Source organism: Nansenia antarctica (assembly GCF_963989245.1).
Source record: "Nansenia antarctica genome assembly, chromosome: 8".
Classification (NCBI taxonomy): Eukaryota; Metazoa; Chordata; class Actinopteri; order Argentiniformes; family Microstomatidae; genus Nansenia; species Nansenia antarctica.
The window spans coordinates 36,145,877-36,170,278 of NC_137678.1; the positions used below are offsets into that span (position 1 = coordinate 36,145,877).

Sequence of the window (24,402 nt, forward strand, 5' to 3'; positions counted from 1 at the left end):
GACAATCGGATTTGAGGGAATTAAACAGCTGATTCCTACAACTGAGCTTGTAGACTTCGAGTACAAGGGACAGAGAGCAACTCTGCCAACACTTGTGTCAGAACACACGCCAACAGGGCTGCTAGGGAGAGATGCTCAATGCCAATTGAACTGTACAGTAAAATGCACACCTGACGGCTGTCAGGTGACGATGCCATCCGGTGCTCAGATTCCATCGACAGCCAGAGTGATTAAGCATAGAACAGACCTACAAGCTTTGCCTTTAAAGAGAGCTGATATAGAATATTGGGTTGATGGGTCTTGTTACCGGGTAGGAGAAACTTTGTGCGCTGGGTATTCCTTAGTTAAAGCACAAAATTCAAAGTTTATTGTGGAACAGGCTGAGGCAGTTCCTCAGCCTTGCTCAGCTCAGTTGGCTGAGTTGATTGCCCTCACAGAAGCATGCAACTTGGGAACCGGACGGAGAGTGACAGTGTACACCGACTCTGCCTATGCACATAATGTTTGTCATTTTAATGGAGCTGTATGGAGGGGGCGGGGTTTTAAGAGAACTGATGGTACGCCTATACAGCATCACGCACAGATCATGAAGCTGTTACAAGCCATGATGAAGCCAAAGGAATTAGCCATAGTGAAGTGTGCCACACACAGGTCTGACTCATCACATGTCACACAAGGTAACAGGGCTGCAGAAGATGCAGCCAAAGCCATTACAGGAGCAGACAAGGCAGGTAAAGGTCTTCTGGTCGCACATGAAAAGCAATTACAGGGCATGGTCACACTTGAGGATTTATTGATGTTACAGAGTAGAGTAACTACGTTAGACAAGAACGTTTGGCTAGCAAGGGGGGCAAGTCAGGATGACACAGGTCTATGGAGGAATCATGAGGGGTTGGTTGTAGCACCCTCAGATTTAATAGGCATGTTAATACGGGAAGCTCATGGATTAGCACATGTGGCTAGGGGGGAGGTAAGACGCAAGATCACCAAGGAATATGGGTTTTGGAGTCCATATTTGATGGAACAGATTGACCATGCTTTAGGTCAATGTGGGGTCTGTTGGAGAAACAACATCAGAGTGGGTACACCAGTGGTGTCTGGGCGTATCCCTACCCCAATAGGGCCACGGGTGGTGGACAGGGGGGTGGATGTACAGAGTAGGCAGGATGTTGTGCCAACAGGTGCCGAGGTCCCCAGAGAACCTGAGAAGGAGGAGCTACGACGAGATGCTGTGGTGTTGCCAGAGCCAGTGGCAATGCCAGCGTTACAGCCAATGATATTACCGGCAATGCCTGAAGCCGAGGGGACAGTGGAAAGCTGTCCAGATGCCAATGAACCAGAAACCAACGAAGCAGAGAGTGTTGACAGTCTGGAGGTCCAGCCTGGGAGTGTCCAAAGCCTGGACACCTGTGCTACTGGGGATGCTGGCGAGTGCCTGCATCATGCTTCAGATGATGCTGAGGGCGACTCCCCAGACCTTGATCAGCGTGGGAGGGGACCAGACGACTGCCTGAACCTCAATGACACTGACGGACGACGACCAGTTAGGAAAAGATTAAAGACTATGAATAGGGTAGTGAAGCACCAGATCAAAGGGAACGGCGGGAATGGACAGCAGATGATAGCATGGCTGGAAACGGTCTTAGGGGCATGGGAAACTTATTTTGCTAAGATAGGAGCACCTATTATAGCAGACATGATTTTTGACTTTCTTAGGAGACAGGGCCTCATTGACTGTTTTTGGAAAATCAGTCACTCAGTCCTCGTTGATGAACTTTTCAGAAGACTAGTCCTCACCTGAGGTGAAGATCTATGCATTAATGCATTCCCTTTGTCCTATGCTTACTGTTGGGGAATTATGTGTTATGATAACTGAATGTCATTATTTGTGTATTGTTTGTTTGTTTCTATATCGTATGTGATTGAGGTCAGTTGAGAAGTGATGTGGTGGTTATACAAAGATAGGAAAGAAGTTCTGTTCCTAGCGCAACGAAGAATAAGCTCCTGACTAGGAAAGGTTATCAATCTGAGACAGCGGTAAAGGTTGTTCTGAAGATGCGAGTAACAAGAAGACGTTGGTCGTTGGAAGTTTTTGTGTTGAAATATGTATGATGTACTGTGTTTAGATTAATTTGTATTGTTATTTTTAGGATTTTGTTTCTTGTGTTGTGTGTTGGTATAGTTTTTCTGTCTGTTGTTGTTTATTTTGTAATTATTTTTTATTTTTTTTATTTTATTTTTTTCTTTGGTATCTTAGTTGCCGTTTGTCGGGTTTTGTGTTTGTGTTTTTGTTTTGTGGTCGTTTAGTTTCGGAACACCCTCTGGGTGGTCCGAGGGGGGAATATGTCGTGTATTTCTACTTAAACACACACACATACATAGATTGTATATGATATGGGCCTACAGGCATGCTCTGCAATGGGGGTTTACGACAGACCACATGGTCGAGCACACACACACACACACACACACACTTTGGCCTCTCCCCTTGTGCAAGGTTCGGCAAACACACACACACACACACTGATCATTAACAGATGTCTCTCCCCTTGTCCAGCTATAAGGCACTGGTAGATATTTGCATAAGAGGGCAGGCATCTAGGTGACTGGGACAAAAAGAGAAGACAGGGGGAGGGAGGTTCTCTTTCCAGCCCAGACCAGCATAGGAGCAGACATCAGACTCCAGCTGTATGTATGTATGTATATGTATGTTTTGAACTTTGATTAAATCGTCTTAAACTCAATAACTGTTCTTTGATTCATAACCAACAATAATTAACATCACAGGCAAATAACATTCCACCCAGATGCCCCTCCTCCACCACCCCTTCCTCTGCAGCACTACAGACTGGACCCATCAAACTGCATGTTCGTGTGCAGCGAAAAGGAACAGCTGTTTCTAACATCGTTGGAGACCACGTGGGATATGGCTCACAAAATCGAAGCTGCAACCAAAGACCAGAGTATGGTCTCAGAAAGGCATCAGCTAAGAAGACCGCGCCTCACCCCCTCACATTTCAGGGAGGTGTGCCATGTTAGAGGACCGATTCCAGCGGAACACCTCGCTGACAGGATCCTGCGAGGGACCCCTCAGACAGCAGCGAGGAAGAGGAGTCTGGAAATGGAAGCAGGTGCTGTCCGAGAGTACTGTCAGACCATGGTTGTGAACTACTCACCATGTGGGTTCGTCATCCACCCTAACTAACCCTGGCTGGGGTCTTCTCCAGATGGATTCATTTACGACCCCACAGAAAGCCCACCATTTGGCCTGCTTGAAGTAAAGTGTCCCAACGCAAAAAGCTAAGTCGACTGCTCCTACCTGAAGCTCGAGGGAGGCAACCTGAAGCTGAAGGAACAACACGCTTACTTCTGGCAAGTGCAAGGACAGCTGCTTGTCACAGGACTTGACTGGTGTGACTTTGTGGTGTTCGCTAAGGAGGACATGCTAATCCAACGGATCTATAAAGACAGTGGCATTGCAAACACCATCAGAGAAAAAACAGACCATTTCTTCTTTTACTTCTACATGCCAAGATACCTGAATTATTAATTTAGTTTTGTTTAATCAATTCAATTGGTTAAATGTTTTGGTTGTTAATAAACATTTCCATTGTCCTACTCTCATCTCAGCATTCTGTTCTATTAATTTGCTGTTGCCTGCAAATCATTGTAAAAAGTAAGAGGATCACCACTGTATTTTCAATGTATTCAAGTTTATTTGCAATTATACCATGGTTTGTATAAATACTTGGTTCTGAACTCCAAAGTTGGCTGAGGCGCTGTCTTCGAAATGCCTCAGTAATAATAATAATTCATTATATTTATATAGCGCTTTTCCAAGGCTCAAAGGCGCTGACAAATATGGGAAAAACGGGAAAGTGCTGTGTCCCTTGTTGTATGAATAGATCTGAGTCAAAAAACGATTGAACTGTCATTCTACCGTTGTAGTACACTGGTACTATGGTGCAGGGAATTGCTAAACGTCACGATTGACGTCAGACTTAACAACCTAATAGCCTAACTTTTCTGGTGGGTAGTTTACTTTCTGTAAAGATACAATTATAGTATTGCAAAATGTTTACATGGCCATGGTATAAGTGATATGAACCACCAGGAGACATTAGTGAGTTAAAAATAAATAAAAAGAGACCAGCCTTTAGACCAGCCTTTCTCAACTCCAAAAGTTTGTCTTGTCTTTCTTTTGTGAAATATTGATAGATACATGTGGTAACCGTTTCTCTTTTTGGCATGGAATATTGTGTGATCATCAGCAGCTAATGAGCCCATTTCAGTATAAATACCCAAATATATTACATTAATTGTGATGAAAATGTTGTTTTCTGAGCAGTAATTGTTTGTTGAGCTCCAGCTATGGATATCTTTAAACTGCCAACAATGGTAGACATTTTAATCATTTTAAAATCCATTTCCGTTACCCAGGAAGGACATTTTTCATTTCATTTTGTAATTGCATCTTTAAATGAATCCCTGTCGTTGAGTTGTAAACAGAACACAAATAGAAAGTGCTTAATTTGGCATTTTTTGCCAATTTCATTTATTTACAGTATTTAAATCCTTATTCATCTTTGACCCAGATAACATCACATACCATGACACTTACCTTATGTAATTCACACTAGGTTAAGAGACGGCTGCAGCAGCTCGAGGACAATGTACCATGTATGGTCGACCAACCTGGGTTACACCCTGTTTGCCTGAATGTGTTCTCCCATCAAAGGGGTGGAGCCCCTGGACTAGAAAGAATCTCTCCTAGTTGAAAAATAAAGACACACATGCATTGACAGACAGAAAATGCACTACAACAGAAACAGAGACTTACACACACATACAAGGCCATTCTACTGACAACAATGTAAACCAGTAATAAGTAAAGTAATAAGAGTAAAAATACTGCAAGCTGCCTTGAAAAAAGAAGTACAAAGAGATTGCTCTCATATCATAGGAATCTAGTTAAAACACAGGTTCTACATTGTTTACAGACATCACTGATAGCTGCTTTAAGTTACAGCAACTAGACATAAACATATACGTAGAAATATAACAAGATGACTGAGGTTACTCGCTATTTTCTGTTTTAGAAGATATGAATTCAAAGGAATGGATTTAGTTTATTTTTGAAAAATGTTGCAGCATGTCACTACAGTGCACGGTTACCAGGGAAACCGGTTTATCTGGGTATGTCAAAAATGTGCGCAGGGAAGTATCAATGAGACGGCCGCATTTGAAATACGTCACGAAGCGCCACCTTCGAAATGTCCTATTTCTTCAGACACAAACAGACAGGCTCTCACCAATTAACACGTCTGGACGACTGGCTGGATACGAAAAGAAACAGGTGAGCTATAAAGATGGACAACTATTTTGTTGACAATGGATAGAATGATTTATTATATTTAAGCATGCCGAACCGATGATTGATGAGAATAGCATTGTAGTTGGGGGTCAATGTTAAAACAATGTGTCCATAGTACTGCAGCCGGATAGCCTCGACTTATCACAATTATTTCTTTGCAGAAAAAATGAACAGTGGAAAACAACTGCAGACGATGACATCTCTTCCCAACCAACAGCCGCCGACACCAAGCCTGGCGAAAAGGAAGAAGGTTCAAGAGAGGTACGTGTCTGGATGTTGATATTGCATATAGATACAAGGACAAAAAAGCACTTTAATAATGCATGCAACATATTTTAGGTGTGGCTTTCTGACAAGGATTATGGATCATTATAAATGAACGCCCATAGGCTTCATGTTTGCAGTGCTTTATAGCATTGCTGCTGTTGACATTTATAACGGCCACTAAAAGTAGCGATTGAACCAGGGGTGTATTCCATCAACGTTGCTAAAGGACAATCCTGGCTTATTTTGATAAAACCCGCGAGATTTATTTTAAAATCCACCCTTATTTCGACAAGTCTCGCGAGGCATCAGATAATACACACAGGAGGGAAAACATAAGCCTGGATTTTCGTTTAGTGACGTTGATGGAATACCCCCCAGTTCTGACAACTATTCACTACAGGCCTTTGAATCAGTGCTTGTTATGATGTGTTTAGTAACTGTCATGTTCTGTTTCGTTGCGCCCCCCTGTGGTGAAGGTGTAAAATGTGGAGTCCAACAGACAGCATGATGTCCCCGTGTACCAGACTGCTCCTGAAGAAAGCTGCCAAGGATTTGTGAGTTTGATACCAGATGAAATATTAGTCTCAGTCAGTCCTCTAAGGAAAAGCATGTGTGTATGTTGTATTTACCTTCCAAAACCTTTATTTTGTCCACACATTGGAAGGAGGCCTATGATAGGAACAATGTTGGACCATTTTACTCATGGCATACAGAATAGATAGATAGGTAGATATGATAGAATGGTACTTTATTGATCCCTGAGGGGAAATTATGGTGTTACAGCAGCTCACATCACAAACTACAACAACAAAATAAAATTACAATAGAATAATAGAATAAAACAGACATCTGAAACATAATATAGCCTACAGTAAGAACAGTCCAGTGTGATTTAACATCCCCCAGCCTGACTCTAATCATCCCGATCCAGCCAGCCGGAGGAGGAGTTGTACAGTCAACGTTATTGTGGCAGGCAGAAAATATCTCCTACAGTGTGGTTGTAGTAGTCTGTTCCTAAAGGAACTTTTTTGGTCTGCCACAGTGTCATGTAGGGGATGGGAGGGATTGTTGATTGATGTCAGAACTGCAGAGTCACTACCCATATTCCGTCGTAGACTGAAGACCCATCTCTTCAGGTTACACCTTAACTGCTCCTCCTGAGACATCTTATCTCAGCACTGCGTCTCCTAAAGACACCCGCTTTCCCCTCTACTGTGTCCCTAAAAACTTCTATTGCCCCCTTGTACTGTTCCTCTGTTTTTCTGTAAAAAAAAAAAAAAACTAGGTTTAGAAGAAGGTGATAGGAGAAGGTTTTTCCTTCTATCAATGGCCCCGGGCCTGAGCTGGATTACTCTTCCTGCTACGACTGGTGGATTGATGATGTGTACTAATATCGGAAGGACAGAATCATTGTAATGCCTGGAATGGAATTAGGAATGGGAATGGGAATTAAGAATGATATCAAATGTGATTCCATTACTCATTCAGTATCATGCATTACAATGAGCCGGTCCTCCAATTTCTACCTCGACCAGCCTCCCTTGATGTAAATATTCCATGCTCCATAACTACAACAACAATTGTAAACATAGTTTAACTCAAATGTTATTTCCTTTGTTACAGACAAACATCTCCCTCCGTATCCAGGTGGATCCGTGACGGAAAGGAGAATACCCCTCATGACTAATGATAAACTAATGAAATAATAATAATAAAATCATGAATAAACAACTTTAGGGGAGGACGTTCTCTGAGGCAGTTAATGTCAGCTAACTGCCCGTCGCTACGCTAGTCAATCATTAACACTGTTCTGTTTCAATGTCAAATCTCTCCTTCAGAGTTTCATTTCTTTACCGAGCTGCTAAACCTGATGAACTGATTGTAGTGTTTACACACGTCACGGCTTGTGCAATAATAGCGAAGGCGGCCATTTGGAGTGTAAAAGCCTGCACGGGGCATAACGCTTCCTGTCACCTGAAGGGCTGACTTCCTGGGAGGGCTGTTTGGACAAACTCTGATCCCCTGACAGTGACAGAGTCACGATGAGGGCGATTCATCTTGATTGTAATCATACTGTTGCTTTTCTGTATAAGCTGTTATTGAGGCATGCCTTCTTATGGTGTTACAGGGGAAGGTGTATGTGCTATGACGCTGTTTGCACTTTAACAGAGCTATTTAACTGAGTATTTGTACACAGCTTTAAATGGGGGTGTTACTGGCTGTTAATCTCTGATTCAAGCACATGTATGACCTTTGCACATGCTAAAAACATGCTTAGACCGCTTTATATTCTGCGTGCGCTTTGGCCAATGTATGAATCTTTGGCACACTGTTTCGATAAATGTATTGTTTCTATTGAATGATTGTGTGAGTCGTTTTTGAAAGCTACATTAGCTATATATTGTTAATAGTTAGGTTGATAGCTGAGGCCAATTTAATGTTAAAGTCATTTTATGGTGGAGGCTCAGAACTAGTGATGCAGAGGACACTGTGCTCAGACTCAGGGAATTAATGAAAGATCATTCTGGAAAGAACTGTCAGTTAAAGTTGTCCATGGTAGGTCACGTTTCAAAACAAGGGTCTCGATGTCTTCAAATCAGAGTTGAGCCTTCACAGGACTACCTGGGACATGTTTTCCCATAGAGTCACGCAGCCAAGATTGCAATTATTTTGAAGAAAAGCAAAGAAGCAAAAATATCTAAAATCGATTAATAAAATATCACCGCCATATGGCACATGATAGGAAAAGATGCCTCATGTTACTTGCACTAATTATGTTCACAGTAGGACATCTGATATCCACGTATAAATGAATCAAGGCTGAGGAAGACAAAGTGTAGCTCCAAACCTCCAAGAAAGATGTTATTCCTGTGCATATAACTGACCAAATGACAACAACACTGCCAATGGCCATACACACATTCTGATTTTATCTGATATATATAAAAAGCGGTCGACATATTTATATTGATTTATGTATATGTCTTTCATACGTGTATGAGAGAGGGCCCTGACTAGCACTTTCTACTGGTCAGTCCATCATATGATCCAGAGGCTGACGTAGAGGAACCAGGGGTGCGTTCGTAAATTCGCTCTGGAATCTGATCAGCATTCATAGAATGCCTCTTGTCCAATCAAATTACTTGGTCCCTTCATGACGTTGAACCCAGTGTGCGCTCCGGCGTCCTCAGAACGAATGTACGAACGCAGCCCAGGAGACGCCATTAGACTCAGAGGCTGGCTGTAGGAGGGTGTGAACGGAGTCCCGAGCCTCTGATCTGTGTGCTTCACATCTGTCACATCTTACGCGAAACGGAAGGGAATTTGGGACACAATATCTTTGCTTTACGATCCGGGGCAGACAATACGAAACTGGGTTACTGTTCTATTCCTGAATAGAGAGGCGTCTTCCACCATGGCGGCTGGAGCGGGAGGCAGCAACAGGACCTACTCCTTCAAGGTGGTGCTGCTGGGAGAGGGCTGTGTCGGGAAGACCTCGCTCGTATTGCGCTACTGTGAAAATAAATTCAACGACAAACACATCACCACTCTCCAGGTACGTGAGTGCCTTATTTATTGCCCCCCCAAGTAAAGCCTTAAAACGTGTTGTAGAATAGAGAATGCTAAGCTAGCTACCTAGCTAGCGCTGCTGTCACTGTCGACGCGTCCCCGACTAATCCCTGGAGCGAAAATAGTCCATGGAGCGTATCATGTTAAGATTTATAAGGTCTTATCAGGTGGTTAAATGTGTCTTTCATACGTGAACTGTAACTGATCGGATGCCCCCCTTTCGAGAATGACTGACATTTTTAAATGAGGAACTTTATTTTTTTACTAATGGACACCCTTCCATAACCGGAGCGTTCAATTGCGTTCCAGCATGTAGACGGACCCGCTGTCACTGTCAACAGTACGGGTCGTGTTGAAATCGCGTTTTTTTTTTCTTCCTGTGTCGCATTAAGTTTCTGCTGCTACTTTTGAGCTCGTAATCATGTCACTGCAACCGTTCAGTGTTGTAGTTTAACAGGGATTAATGAGTAACTAGCTATCTGCCAATCCGGTAACACTATTTGCTGATGTTACATTTTCTATGAAATGATACTGATTATATGTTTATACCCGGAAGATGTGTCGCAATAACAACATGTTAATGTTATTCAGCATTTAAGGTGAATTGCCCTTTATATACCAGGCAGGAAGCAGGCACTCAACAAAAAACACATCAACAACCACCACCACAACACAAACAGCTCCCTCCACCCAGCTACCTTTCTTCACCTTGGCACCGTGACTAACGGCGTTAGCAACCAGGAACTAGGAAAGTTGTTGGCACAGCGGTGTGAACCACCAAGATGACCTGCCAACAGTGACACAGCATTTAGGGCTGACTACCTAGCAGGCTACGGTCAAGTTTCCTCCGCGTCTTAACCCCTACCACCACTCTCCAGCCTCCACCCCCCCTACCACCACCCTCCAGCCTCCACCCCCCCTACCACCACCCTCCAGCCTCCACCCTCCAGCCTCCACCCCCTCTACCACGACCTGCCAACAGTGACACAGCATTTAGGGCCAGGTACCTATAGCAGGCTACAGTCAAGTTTCCTCCATGTCTTTATGTGAAGAGCGGAATCAACACTGTTTCTCTAGTGAGGTTGCGTAAGATGTGTGTGCTTTTACTGGGCCGATAGGTTCATGTCCCATCGTAGTGAATGATGAGTCTCGCCATCTCTCTGAAAGTGTTTAACTATCTTTGTCGGACTGATTAATTATGAACCGAGAACGGACCATCTTTACAATTCTCTCTCCTTTATGGCTCTCTCTCTCTCTCCCCCCTTTACTGCTCTCTCTCCTTTACTTTTCTCTCTCTCTCTACTATACTACTGATGTCTGGGGCCTTCACCCCATCACCTGACCTTGCCTGTGGGAGTGGAGTAGCATGCTCTCTCTCTCTCCCTGCCCTCCCCCTCTCTCCCCTGCCTCTCTTTCTCTGCCCCCCTGTTTCTCTCTGCTCCATATGAAACCTGCCCCCCCTCTCTCTCATAAGTAACACATTGCCATTTCCTCTCTAAATCACAAGGTGTTATGACCAAAGGCAACTGTGAGAGTGGAGCTGACTGTCAAGGCGATGTGCAAGTCCCAGTCTCACCACCGTCAACCTTGCAAGCTCAAGGGAAATGGCCTTGCAAGCTGGTTTCTGTCTGTAGGGAAAGGGTCATGCAGGCTGGTTTGTGTGTCTAGTGAAAGGGCCTTACAGGCTGGTTTCTGTGTAGTGAACGGGTCTTGCAGGCTAGTTTTTGTGTCTACTGTCTAGTGAAAGGGCCTTACAGGCTGGTTTCTGTGTAGTGAACAGGTCTTACAGGCTGGTTTTTGTGTCTAGGAAAAGGGCCTTTCTGTGTCTAGGGAAGGGGCCTTACAGGCTGGTTTCTGTGTCGAAAGGTCCTGTTCTCTGGTCTACCTTGCAGGCTGGTTTCCGTGCCTCTGCTTCTCCGATCCTTTCACAGAGAAGGAAGTGTTTTTGTCTTTCTTTGCCAATAATGAGGAACTGCCAACTTGTTTGTCACCTCAGCTGCTGCTACTTGTGTGTGTGTGGGTCTGTGTGAGTGTGAGTGTGAGTGTGAGTGTGAGTGTGTGTGCGTGCGCGTGTGTGTGTGTGTGGGGTAATGTCATTAAATACTTTCCGAGCTGTCATCTCCGTCAGACTCATTAGAGACCAGGGAGTTCCAGACTCTCAGGGTGGTGGTAACAGGCTGGGGGAGGCCGGGGGAGGCTGGAGGAGGCCAGGGCAGGCTGGAAGAGGCTGGAAGAGGCGGGGGAGGCCGGGGCAGGCTGGAAGATGCGGGGGAGGCCGGGGCAGGCTGGAGGAGGCTGGGAGAGGCTGCGGGAGGAGGCCTGGGGAGGCTGATTTCTAACTCCAACAGCTTCCCCTGCACTAGGCGCCGATGCTTATTGGTTGGATAAGAGGCGTGTGTGTGTGTGTGTGAGAGACATTTTCTATGGGACTACAGCTGCTATGCTGTTCTTTCATTAGTGAACATCAGTTTGTGTTAGGGATGCTCCTATCTGGATTTTTGGGGCCGATACCGATCACCGATTTTTTTCCTCAAGATCTACCGATACCGATACCGATCTTTTTAAAAATACATAACTGTATGCCTACTGACTGGATAATAGCCTACATATATTTTGCTTTTTAGACAAAAGTCTTGATCCATTAGGCACCAAGCAAACGCAGACCCAAGTCAGTCGATATGGCTGTATAAAAGACATCATAAACGTGGCCTTCATGGTTTACATACGCAGGGGTGCAAACTGGCGATGGTCCAAAAAGGTGACACTTTTTTTTGGGTCCGTAGATGGTTAGCTCTATCATTAACAGTCTAACAATGATGCGCGTGTAAGTAGCGATGGCCCTGACCGTAACACCCATAATTAACCCATTAACCATAATTAATGTAAGCAGGTTTCTACAAGTTACATTTAAGACCTTTATAAGAACACTTTTAATAGATTTGAAGACCTATTGAGCAAGTATTGGTATTAGACTCACATTCATTGATTATTTTCATTAGCAATGCTGGGTGATCTGTTCTGTTGCATATAGAACAATGATAATGTAAGTTAGCCTACTTTATCAATTCTTGATTCATTTCCATTGCTTCTCAACACAATACTAGATATAATAGCATAAATAACAGAATAAACTCACACACTTACTTACACTGCATAGTAGTGCTGTCCCAAACGACTATTTTTCTAACGATTAATCTAGCGATTATTTTATCGATTAGTCGATTAGTCTAACGACTAATTTATCGATAAGTCTAACGATAATTTTTGTACTGTAAAAAAAAAGAAAGAAAAAAAAAAAGCGGATTTGTCTCCACCTCACTGCTATGTTTAGCCAACTTGAATGCCAACATGGCCATTTAGAAGTCTGTCCATCACCACAACACATAGCTAGCTAGTAGCTACATAGCTAGCTAACGTTATTCTCGCTGCTATGTTATGATTAGCTAAATTGATGCTAACGTAGCATGCGGGCTACGAGCTAGATAACGTACAGTAGGTGCTCGCACCACAATGACAATAGGCTACCGTAGCTAGCCAGCTACATAGCTAACGTTACTAACACCAGAAGACAAGACATACGAACTGTGGTGAGGTACATTGCTTGTGTAACATTAGCTAGTAGCTATCCATTTTTCACTCATACACTTAATTGTCTCGCCTGGTAAAATAAAGGTTAAAAAAAAAAAAAAAAAAACGGCATTTTGTTTATTTACGACTAACCGACGCATATTACGCAAACCGACGTATTGACGTAGTCGATGACGTCGACGACGTCGAATAATCGTAACAGCCCTACTGCATAGCCTACATACTGAGATATGGCACACACACACACACACACACACGTACACACACACCTCTCACAGGAGGGCCACACACACACACACGTCCAGCTACACACACACGCACGCTATATTTAGTAAACCACACACACCGTTGCTACCACTGCAAGTTTGAAGAAATTATAACTTCACATGCCTACAGTCAAATCGCCTCCTACGGCGATTATCGTATCGTGGCCTCTTGTCTTATCGTTTCACGTGGCAACATATCAGGGTTTTGGGCGCAGCTTAACTGACGGTATTTAGTGATCGTTAAACTGGTGTTTATTTTTCGTGTTATGAAAAGAAACGAGTCGGCGAGTAGCGTAGTTCTAGGCTGCGTTCGTAAATTCGCTCTGAGAGCGCCGGAGGGCACACTGGGCTCAACGTCATAAATGGACCAAGTAATTTGATTGGACAAGAGGCATTCCATGACTGCTGGTCAGATTTCCAGAGCGAATTTACGAACGCAGCCTAGAACTACGCTACTCGCCAACTCGTTTTTTTCATAACACGAAAAATAAACAACAGTTTAACGATCACTACATACTTTATGGATTGGATTCACCATTCTCGTTTGCCATAGACTACTATTTGGTAAGGCTTTTGTAAATACTTTTGTTTTGGGACGTGTTTGTGTTTGGGGCGGTATGATCATCTAATTATGTGTAGTTATGTGTTTCTAGCATGTCGATGTTCTATCAGGTAAATTCTCTAGAACTAACCTCATGACATTTCACAATCACAAACATATATGTACAGAAACTCACTAAAGTATAAAATACCGCTTCTCTTGAAATCACTCTCCAGCTCCTATGACGCTTAGAGGTCAATGCATTTGTTTTTTTGGTGAACTACCGTAATAACCCTAAATGGTTAGAGAGTGCAACTTCTCTGCTTTCAGAAACTGTTTTTTTCCCCGATTGCACATATAGTTCAAGAATTACGATAGTTTGAACGAACCCTGTAAAATCCTGTTGAGAAGTTATCGCAACATAGAAATAACGTTTTCCCACAATAAAATAACTTAAAAGATCGGCTTTTGTGATCGGCCATTTTTGACGATCACCGATCGAGTCATTTGGAGTGAAATCGGCCGATTTAAATCGGTGGCCGATAAATCGGAGCATCCCTAGTTTGTGTGACTGTCGTTGTGCATCGATCCATACACATAAGTATTATACACACTCATACACATCAGTATAACAGCTCCTTCAGCTCCTTTGTTCTCTTGACGAAGATTATTTGGTTATTCATATGCAAATTAGGCATTGTTACTGACGTTCTGTGTGGATGACATCATCGCCCGTGTTTGAGTTGCTCCAGAAGCAGGTGTTCACGCACGCACGCACACACACCAGTGGCGGCTGGCCAATAGAGGGCGCTAGGGCGCCGCCCCCACCTTCCAACGCAGCCCCACTTCCTAGTTGCTACTTGTAAAAGATTTTTAAAAATAAACATTGTTTATTCATAAAATGCGGCTGATATTCTGTCGGCGCCTATCAGCATTCATTAAAAATCCTCCAATACAATAAACATTGTATCTGTGTGTGTGTAAAATTCACTGTGAAAATACATAGCGGAGGAGTCCGGGACGCCGGCCGAATGGCAGTCTATGGCAAAAAATGCGCCCCGAGCATGCGCAGATTATAGGCTTACCTAGGCTGCAGCCTAGGGCCACTACCACTAGGGGTAGTAAAAATAAAAAAATGTGTGAGACTTGAGAGCCCTGAATATCCGGTTGTTAAGTCTGACGTCAAACGTGACGTTTTGCAATTTCCGGGTCCAAACCAGAAATTCTCCGCACCAGAATACCAGTGTACTACAGCGGTAGAATGACAGTTTAATCGTTTTTTAGACTCGGATCTATTCATACAACAAGGGACACAGCACTTTCCCGTTTTCCCCATATTGTCAGGGTATTTGAGCCTCGGAAAAGCGCTATATAAATATAATTAATTATTATTATTGCGGCATTTCGAAGACAGCGCCTCAGCCAACTTTGGACCCGGAAACACGTCGCGACTTAACAACCGATATTCGGACAGACAACAGGAGAGGAGAGAGACAGACAGAACTGAGGTGAGGTGAGCAACAGAGATAGTTCAGGATGATAACAAACAGTTCAGTATGACAGAGACAACTAATAGGAAGACAACTGTATGATTATAGAGTGTACATGTTCAAGGAAATATTGTATGATAATAGAAAGGTAGCCTACACTTTAATTTAATTAAAGAAGTAACAAAGAACACATTTATTATCACAATTCCATTGTGTTCCATGTCTTTCTCCATTGAATAAATAATGCCTAGTTGAATGGCTAAACAAGACAACTGTCTGGACAGTACTGCTAGAATTATTCACCTTTCCGCTGCACAGATAGACAAAGGGTATAAGTCCATTCTGTTAACATTAGGTCTACTCTGCTAACAAAGACTATTCCAGTTGATTTGTCAGTTGTTGTGCATTATATTTTTGTTGTGTTTGCAGTTTGCCCTTTAATAAGTTATATATAAAAATAATTAAGTTATATATATATATTCTCATGCTAAAATCGACTGTAAATCCAGATTTTAAAGTTGATATTCTTCCCCGTGGAGCATGCCCCCATAACCTGTGCCCCACCCAACATTTTTATCACCAGCTAGAAGAGCAGAGTGGCCAACCAGGGGTTTGGGGGCAGACCATTGCTTGCAAGTAGGGAGGGGCTGTTTGCTTTGCCGCCCGGTAGACGAGCACCAGGGTCTTGAATCTGATGCCAGGAGCCAGTGAAGGGTGCGAAGGAGAAGGGCGATATGGGAGAATTTGGGGAGGTTAAACACCAGACGGGCGGCAGCATTCTGGATGCGCTGCAGAGGTCTGATGGCGGAGGCGGGGAGCCCGGCCAGGAGTGCGTTGCAGTAGTCAAAGGCAGGCGATCGCAAGTGTCTGGAACAAGAGTTGTGCTGCTTCTCTGGTGAGGAATGGATGTATCCTCCTGATGTTGTAGAGGAAGAATCTGCATGCTGTCGCTGAAATTGATAGATAGTCACTCTACTCAGAGAAGTCTTGGAGAGGGCAGGCTTTCTCAGGGAGGAAGAGCAGCTCAGTCTTGTTAAGGTTGAGCTTGAGATGGTGGGCAGACATCCAAGTAGAAATGTCAGCAAGACACGCAGAGACACGTCTTGCCACCTGTGAGTCAGAGGGGAGGAAAGACAGGAAGAGATGAGTGTCATCTGCGTAGCTGTGGTAGGAGAAACCATGTGAGGAAATTACTGAGGAACAGTAAGGGCCCTAGGACGGAGCCCTGGGGGACCCCAGTAGTGAGGGCTCGTGGACAGGACAGCGATCCTCTCACCTGGTAAGAGTGATTAGCCAGATAGGATGCAAATCAGTAGAGTGCAGAGCCAGAGATGCCCAGTTCTGAGAGGGTGGAGAGAAGGATCAGGTGGTTTACTGTGTCGAATGCAGCAGACAGGTCCAGAAGAATGAGAACAGAGGAGAGGGAGGAAGCTCGAGCAGAGTGGTTGACAGGTGAAGGTTTGGAGGCTACACACACACACACACACACACACACACACACACACACACACACACACAGGGGAAAGCAGCACACAGCCTTCTTGTCAGAGGTCTATTTCAGGAACATCCAGATGATGTGTCTGATAGAGCTGTCTCCTCATGGAGCTGTGTGTTTTGTGTGCGTGTGTGTGTGTGTGTGTGTGTGCGCTGCTGTTTAATGCCAGGCTGCTGTGTGTAATGGAGGTAATTGGAGGTGTCAGCTTCCAGGCTGTCTGCACGTCGCTTCTCTTGACGACCGTTAGCATCGCTAGGATGAAGCTGTATGGAGATGATGATGGTGCTGGTTGCCGTGGTTACTAAGTCTAGCCTGGGACACTGGGGCCTCTTTCACACCGGCAGTTCCGAACGCCGGTTCGCGTTCGCGTACCGAAACCTCCGAACGTTGGCGCTGTCTGACGAACTAGCCCGCGTTCATACCAGTGTATCGTTCGCCAGACATCGCCAACGTTCGGAGGTTTCGGTACGCGAACGCGAACCGGCGTTCGGAACTGCCGGTGTGTAAGCCCTATGGGAGAACTCGATCGCCACAGCTAACGAGAACCAGAGACTAATGCCCTCCTCACCCCCCTCCCCCTCCTCACCCCCTTCACCCCTGATTGTCCTGTTACTGACACCGACCACCCCCCCTTCCCCCCTCCTCAGCTGCTCCCTGCGTTCTAGAACCCTGCTGAGCCCATGTGACGCAGGAGTCATGTGACCCAGCAGGGGATGCCTGCTGGCTGGTGGGATGGCTGGAACATGCACTGTAGCCAGGTGCATTGTGGGAAGCAGGCCTGAGCGTTTGCCAGGTTCACAGACATGGAGGGACGTTCATCTGAGAAGAAGTTTGCATTGTTTTAACCAGCATTACTCCTCTCTCCTCGTTCCTCCCTTCTCTACCTCCTCCCTCCCTCCTTCCCTCCTCTCTTTCAGGCGTCCTTCCTGACTAAGAAGTTGAACATCACGGGGAAGAGGGTGAACCTGGCCATATGGGTGAGTCTGCTGGAAACAGCCCAATCTGGCAACCCACTCCTGGCAATCACAGACAGGAACCTCCCCAATCTGGCAACCAACGCCGGTCATCATCCCCCTCTTCATCTTCTTCCAAAATGTTGCCTCTGGCTCCATACACACACACTAGCTACACAGCCCCAGCCAGCCCTGACGCATCATGGGACAAGCTCACACACACTAGAATGCGCACACACACACCCAACACATTCACATTTTTGGCATTTAACAGACGCCTTTGTCCAAAGCTACTTACAACACACATACACACACATACACACACATACACACACACACACACACACACACACCCACACACACACACACACAGACACGATCACAACACCAGCCAGCTCTGACGCATCATGGGACAAGCTCACACACACACACACACACAGAATGGAGATGTGTTATTATAATGAGGCATTGAGTGTTGCAGATGGAAGGCTGCTTGGCTGAGTCTCCACCCCCCCACCCCTACAGGACACAGCAGGTCAGGAGAGGTTCCACGCCCTGGGGCCGATCTACTACAGAGACTCCAATGGAGCCATCCTAGTCTATGACATCACAGACGAGGACTCCTTCCAGAAGGTGATAAGTCTCGCTCAAAATAAACCTGGATTTTCAATGTTGCGATGTTGATGGATGCTATTGACATGTTGTTGTTGTTGACATGCTGCTGTTGTTGTTGACATGCTGTTGTTATTGACATGATGTTGTTGTTGTTGACATGCTGTTGTTGTTGACCTGATGTTGTTGCTGTTGTTGTTGTTGACATGATGTTGCTGTTGACATGATGTTGTTGCTGTGTCTCCTCTGTCTTGCAGGTGAAAAACTGGGTGAAAGAATTAAGGAAAATGTTGGGGAATGAGATCTGTTTATGTATAGTAGGTAAGTCATCATCATCATCATCATCATCCTCCTCTGTGGTAAAACTGGGGCCCATTCCACTAAGGTGGATTATCTTCTAAGCCTCGATAAAGTTCTAAGCCTCGATAATGTTAGCTTGCGTTCGGTTCCATCAATGTGGCTCAAATAATTCGCTGCTTGGTTGAGCTCCTTCTGAGTCAGATATAATTAGCCTGGTCGCGAGCAGGCTAAAACACTGGCTAAAGTAAGATGTCCGTCAAAAAAGGCTCACAGGCGGAAACTACATCCCGAACGACAGTTCCTCTTGTGTCTTTTAGGAAATATTAGTTCCCACTTCACACGAGATAGATAGATGGATAGGTTGACTGTGTGATAGATAGATAATTTGATATTTTGAAAGTGTGATCGATCGATAGATAACTTGATATTTTGAAAGTGTGATAGATAGATCGATAGATCAATAAATAAAAGAGTGTAAAACAAAAAGGTAAATGTCTCAACTTGCATTGCTGTCATCACAGCGGTCTGGCTGGCGCAGTGGTTAAGGCAGCCAACTAGAGTTCTAAAGGTTGCGTGTTCGAGACTTGACTAAGTGATTATTTTTTATTTTTTTACATTTAACCGAAGATTTCATGCAAAGGCTTCAAACACCATTGTAATCGTGTCAGTTCTTGTAAATTAGCCTGCACCATAATTTTATAGCCTACATACTTTTTTAGATGAGATTTTAGATTAGATTCAGACAACGAAATGCAGTAAAAAGTGCGTCCGAAGAGGGATTCGAACCACCGTCTAAAAATGACGAATAAATCCTGTGGCAGCGGTCGATACCACTAGGCCATTGTGGCGATATGACGGCTTGTAGCCTGCTGCTGATATCACCACAGTAGTAATATAAATTTATTAAAATATGAACATATAACAATAACTGGGGCTAGTATGACCTACGCATTTAATCGGTCAGCAATTTCTTGCCAAACCATTTCCCTCGCCTTGTTAATTGCGGCAGTATTGCACTATTTTACATCTTATTTTTCCGTCTTCATAAAGATCAATAATTCGGAATGCTGCGCAAATGTAGGACCCCTGCAGAGTGGAGTATCTTCATTTCGACAGATCGACTCTTCGGGGCTCTTTATGTCTGCGTGCACGCGCCCATATCGAAGATTTGTAAGCCTGTCTTCTGTGAACACTCATCACACAAGGCTGATCCTCGTTCGAGGAATCACCTGAGGCTTGAATTCCAATCTCGAGTTGCCTGATCGCCGCATTTATTTCAATCGCCGCTATACTGATCCACCTTTAGTGGAATGGCCCCCTGGTCTGTAGATATTGTTGTCTGTCGGAGTGTTGTGTTGAACTCAGACTGACTCAGTCTCTCACCACAAAAGCCCCAGAAACAAGATTAAGATCCTAATCTCCCAGATTACCATCATACAACCATGTTTCAGATTACATTGTTATATTAGATTAGGTTTTATTGTCCTCGGAGTAGACGCTCCTTCATCACCACAGAGAGAGAGACAGCAGTTCCAGAACTACCACCAGCCCAACATTCTGACTGGACCTTTCCTTCCGAACCTGACCTTCCGAACCTGACCTTCCGAACCTGACCTTCTGAACCTGACCTTCTGAACCTGTCCTTCTGAACCTGTCCTTCTGAACCTGTCCTTCTGAACCGGACCTTCTGAACCGGACCTTCTGAACCGGACCTTCTGAACCGGTCCTTCTGAACCGGTCCTTCTGAACCGGTCCTTCTGAACCGGTCCTTCTGAACCGGTCCTTCTGAACCGGTCCTTCTGAACCAGTCCTTCTGAACCAGTCCTTCTGAACCTGTCCTTCTGAACCTGTCCTTCTGAACCTGTCCTTCTGAACCTGTCCTTCTGAACCTGTCCTTCTAAACCTGTCCTTCTGAACCTGTCCTTCTGAATCGGACCTTCTGAACCTGTCCTTCTAAACCTGTCCTTCTGAACTGGACCTTCTCCTGCTGAACCTGTCCTTCTGAACTGGACCTTCTGAACTGGACCTTCTGAACTGGACCTTCTCCTTCTGAACCTGTCCTTCTGAACCGGACCTAAATCTGGGTTTCAGAACAAGGCAGCCCTGACAATTGGAGGTTCTGATCCAAGCTCGGTTGGAGGCCCGACTGGAGATCAGTCACCGCTCGCAAAACCCCCCACTGCTGACGTTGTCATGGTTACCGGGCATAATGTGATCTGTGTGTGTGTGTCTGTCTTGGTGTTCATGGGATGTTAACTGGATTAAGCCGTGCTGGGAACGTTATGCCATCATCTGTCTGTCTGTCTGTCTGTCTGTCTGTCTGTCTGTTTGTTTTCCTGCAACGTGGTGTTGGGTGCGGCCATGGACCTGGCCTTCATCAGGGGTCATAGGTCACAGCCACGGGAGTCATAGGTCACAGCCAGGGGGGTCATAGGTCACAGCCAGGGGTGGGGGGGGGGTCATAGGTCACAGCCAGGGGGGGGTCATAGGTCACAGCCAGGGGGGGTCATAGGTCACAGCCAGGGGCTCATAGGTCACAGCCAGGGGGGTCATAGGTCACAGCCAGTGGGTCATATGTCACAGCCAGGGGTCAAATCCTCAGCTGTCAGTCATGTACTGGCCTCACAAGTGCTAAAAAGGAATATGATCCCTATCTCATGAATCTGGCTGTCTCTCTCTCCCTCCCTCCCTTTCTCTCCCTCTCCCTCCCTCCCTCAAGGTAACAAAATTGACCTGGAGAAGGAGAGGCACGTATCAGTGGAGGAAGCAGAAGGGTGTGTTTGACCACTTCCTGTTAAACTTAGATTTTACTGACTGTGCTTTTGTTTTTAACTTTCATTGTTCTTTCCATGGAATGTGGTGTCATAGGTCAGTACCGAGAACTGAGAAACGCTCCATACAAACTGAATGTATTATTATTATTATTATTATTATTATTGTTATTATTAGGAGAGGCCCTATGTACACATGGTTTCACAGAGGATGAGATGTGATGCTGTTGTGACTGTAAAATTATGTCCAATGGAACACAACCACCGTAAAGACTGTAAATAAATATCTGCACTATTCGCACCATGCTGATCTCTGTACATAATGTTTACACAATTTTCACTGTATTCATAATTTGTATTCATATTATTTTTTTTTTTATTTTAAACTGCAATGTCCACGCTTTTCTATTTTTATTTTAAGTTATCTTTATTTACCTGTGTACTATACATATGTATATATCAGTGGAGGCTGGTGACTTCCAGAATTGAGGAGGCCAATTTTTTTTCCGCTTGCTCGCTTCACTCGCGATGGAATGTTCCCTGTTCTTCTTATCTGTCTTTGTTAAAAATTATTAATTTGTGTTTGGCGGTACTGAAGGGATTGGGACACTCTCAGGATGGTGGATGAAGCAGCTTTTATTGCCTGCACAATGGGTCATCAAATAAACAAAACAATTGGCATGAATCTCTGGTCCGCCTGCAGCAGCTATTGTCCCTTCTGCTCAGACTCACAACATTCACCACAACATACTACATACAATCAATGACATGTCAAAAGCACTCAAACACTATGTCAATCAGACACACAACATACAATTCAGAACAATACTTCATCCATTTCTAATATTTATCCTGCAGAACAGCACTCATACGCGTGTGGCGGAAAAAGGTACTACACGGAGGCCAGGCCTCCTGTTCCCACCCATTTTCAGTGATTTGGCCAATCACATATTGCCATGAAAAAAAATGCATTACATTGACTTCTATGAGAAACCACTTTCCGACAGGAGGCCTGGCCTCCGTGTAGTACCTTTTTCCGCCACACGCGTGTATGAGTGCTGTTCTGCAGGATAAATATTAGAAATGGATGAAGTATTGTTCTGAATTGTATGTTGTGTGTCTGATAAAAAATATAATTATTGCTTTTTGAAATCTCTCTCTTCTCTCAAATTATTGGGGAGGCCAGGCCTCCTCCACCTCTATGGAGGAGCCTCCACTGGTATATACACTGCTCTGTTTAACAATTTAATAATTTCTTTATTCTAGTTGTATATTAGTCTTTTTATTTTATTTTATCTTCACTTGCTTTGGCAATGTTAACGTATGTTTCCCATGCCAATGAAGCCCTTTAAATTGAATTGAATTGAAAATGTAATTGATGTTATTGTTTGCAGTAATTCTCATTACCCTTCTTCTCCTCCCTGAATGGTAATACCTCCTAACTCTTCTTCTGTGGTTGTCAGGTATGCAGAGTCAGTCGGGGCGAGACACTATCACACATCAGCCAAGCTGAACAAAGGTATCGAGGAGCTCTTCCTGGACCTGTGTAAACGTAAGTCTGGGGAGCTGGGCTCTGATTGGCTGGTGGTCCAGAGAGCTGAATTCTGATTGGCCGATGGTCCAGAGAGCTGGGTTCTGACAGTCTCCCCTCTCCCCCCCCCCTCCCTCCAGGGATGATGGAGACGGCCCAGGCAGAGGAGAGGGTGAAGGGGAACGGTGCCAGCCAGTCTGCCACCTCACGGAGGGGGGTCCAGATCGTAGACGACGAACCCCAGGCAGCCACGGCCGCGGCGGGCTGCTGCTCCTCTGGTTAACCCCCCCCCCGACGCTCCGGACCCCCACCACCCTGACACCCTCCCGTCCCCCGTGCGCTCCGAACCCCCACCTCATTGCCCCCCCTCCCCTACGACACCCTGGACTGTTGCCTCCCCTCCCTCCCTCCTTTCATGAAGACTGCTGTCAGAGTCACACTTCCTCTCTACACCTCCCTCCCCCCCTATGGAACCATGCGCTTGCTTCTTCAGTGTTCCCAGTCAGCCCACACACACACACACACACACACACACACATCCACACACGCCCCTCTGAAGACACACACACCTCTGGAGAGGACACACACACACACACACACACAAAACCCTCAAAACCCTCCACCCCTCTGAAGAGACTTCTGCACTAAAGAGTGAAGGTTGCTGCCACTCGCCAACCTAACAAGTGGACTAACACTGTCACTGACACACACTCACACACATACACACCCCTCTCTGCCCCTCTGAAGACACACACACATATATACTGTAAACATGTATACATATACACCCAGATTTGTATGGCCTTTTTTGGACAAGGATAATGTGCATGTTGGGTTGATCTCTGTAAACGCTTCATTTGTTTTACTTAAGAAGAAAAAAAAATGAAACAAAATCTTTATTATTTAATAACTTATGTACCTGTCATATGTAAATCTGGACATGCCCAATCCCTTTGTACTTCCTCAGCTGTCTGGGTCACCTGACTACCTTCCTGGTCTGTGATAGGTATATTGTGATGCAGGTATGAGTTTTGCACTGGCCCCTCCCCCTACGCTTCTGTTGGATGGTGTTTCTCCTGTTGTACAAAAAACAAAACATACAAACATTGTACAAAAAAGCGTATTGAATATTTTATCTGCTTTTACAAGCTTTGGGAAACAATACGCAGGTGTAGAAAAGTGTACATTAGTCTTGTTAATGATTGTAAAATGAAATAACAATTGTGGGTGAAAGCACACTTTTTGGAATTGTAATTTTTTAACTGCTAGTGTCAAGTGTTTTGTAATAGAACAATTATAACAATTTACAACGCATAGGTGTCAAATACATTGTCATTCTTTTAAGAACACGTTAAGTTTTGTCATAAAACCTCCCTCAGTTTTAATCAGCACATGCTGAGCCACTGCCAAGGGAGGCTGGTGGAGGTAGAAATCGGAGGAGTTTTTCGTGTTTGATTCCATTCCGTGCATTTCTGCTTCCACCAGCCTCCCCTAATTAGTGCTCAGTGTAAGTTGGCTGCATTGTGCTGACTTTGAAAAGGACAAACCTGAAACAGTGAGATTATATTAATATAATAAAACTTTCTTCTGAGGTAAACAAGCCTCCTGTAGCACAGACTGAGGTCGCTATGGCAACACGAGTGA

At 44.7% G+C, this 24,402-nt stretch overlaps 1 protein-coding gene across 1 annotated transcript; it reads left to right on the top strand.

The window, feature by feature from the left end:
• Window positions 1-8,872: 8,872 nt before the first annotated feature.
• rab21 (RAB21, member RAS oncogene family) lies at window positions 8,873-24,070 on the top strand. The gene is made up of 7 exons (XM_080537423.1): window positions 8,873-9,197; window positions 17,509-17,568; window positions 18,070-18,177; window positions 18,414-18,477; window positions 21,176-21,230; window positions 22,691-22,779; window positions 22,899-24,070. The coding sequence occupies exons 1-7, from the start codon at window positions 9,057-9,059 to the stop codon at window positions 23,039-23,041; spliced, it is 660 nt and encodes a 219-aa protein (XP_080393549.1). The 5' UTR covers window positions 8,873-9,056; the 3' UTR covers window positions 23,042-24,070.
• The last annotated feature ends 332 nt before the right edge of the window (window positions 24,071-24,402 follow it).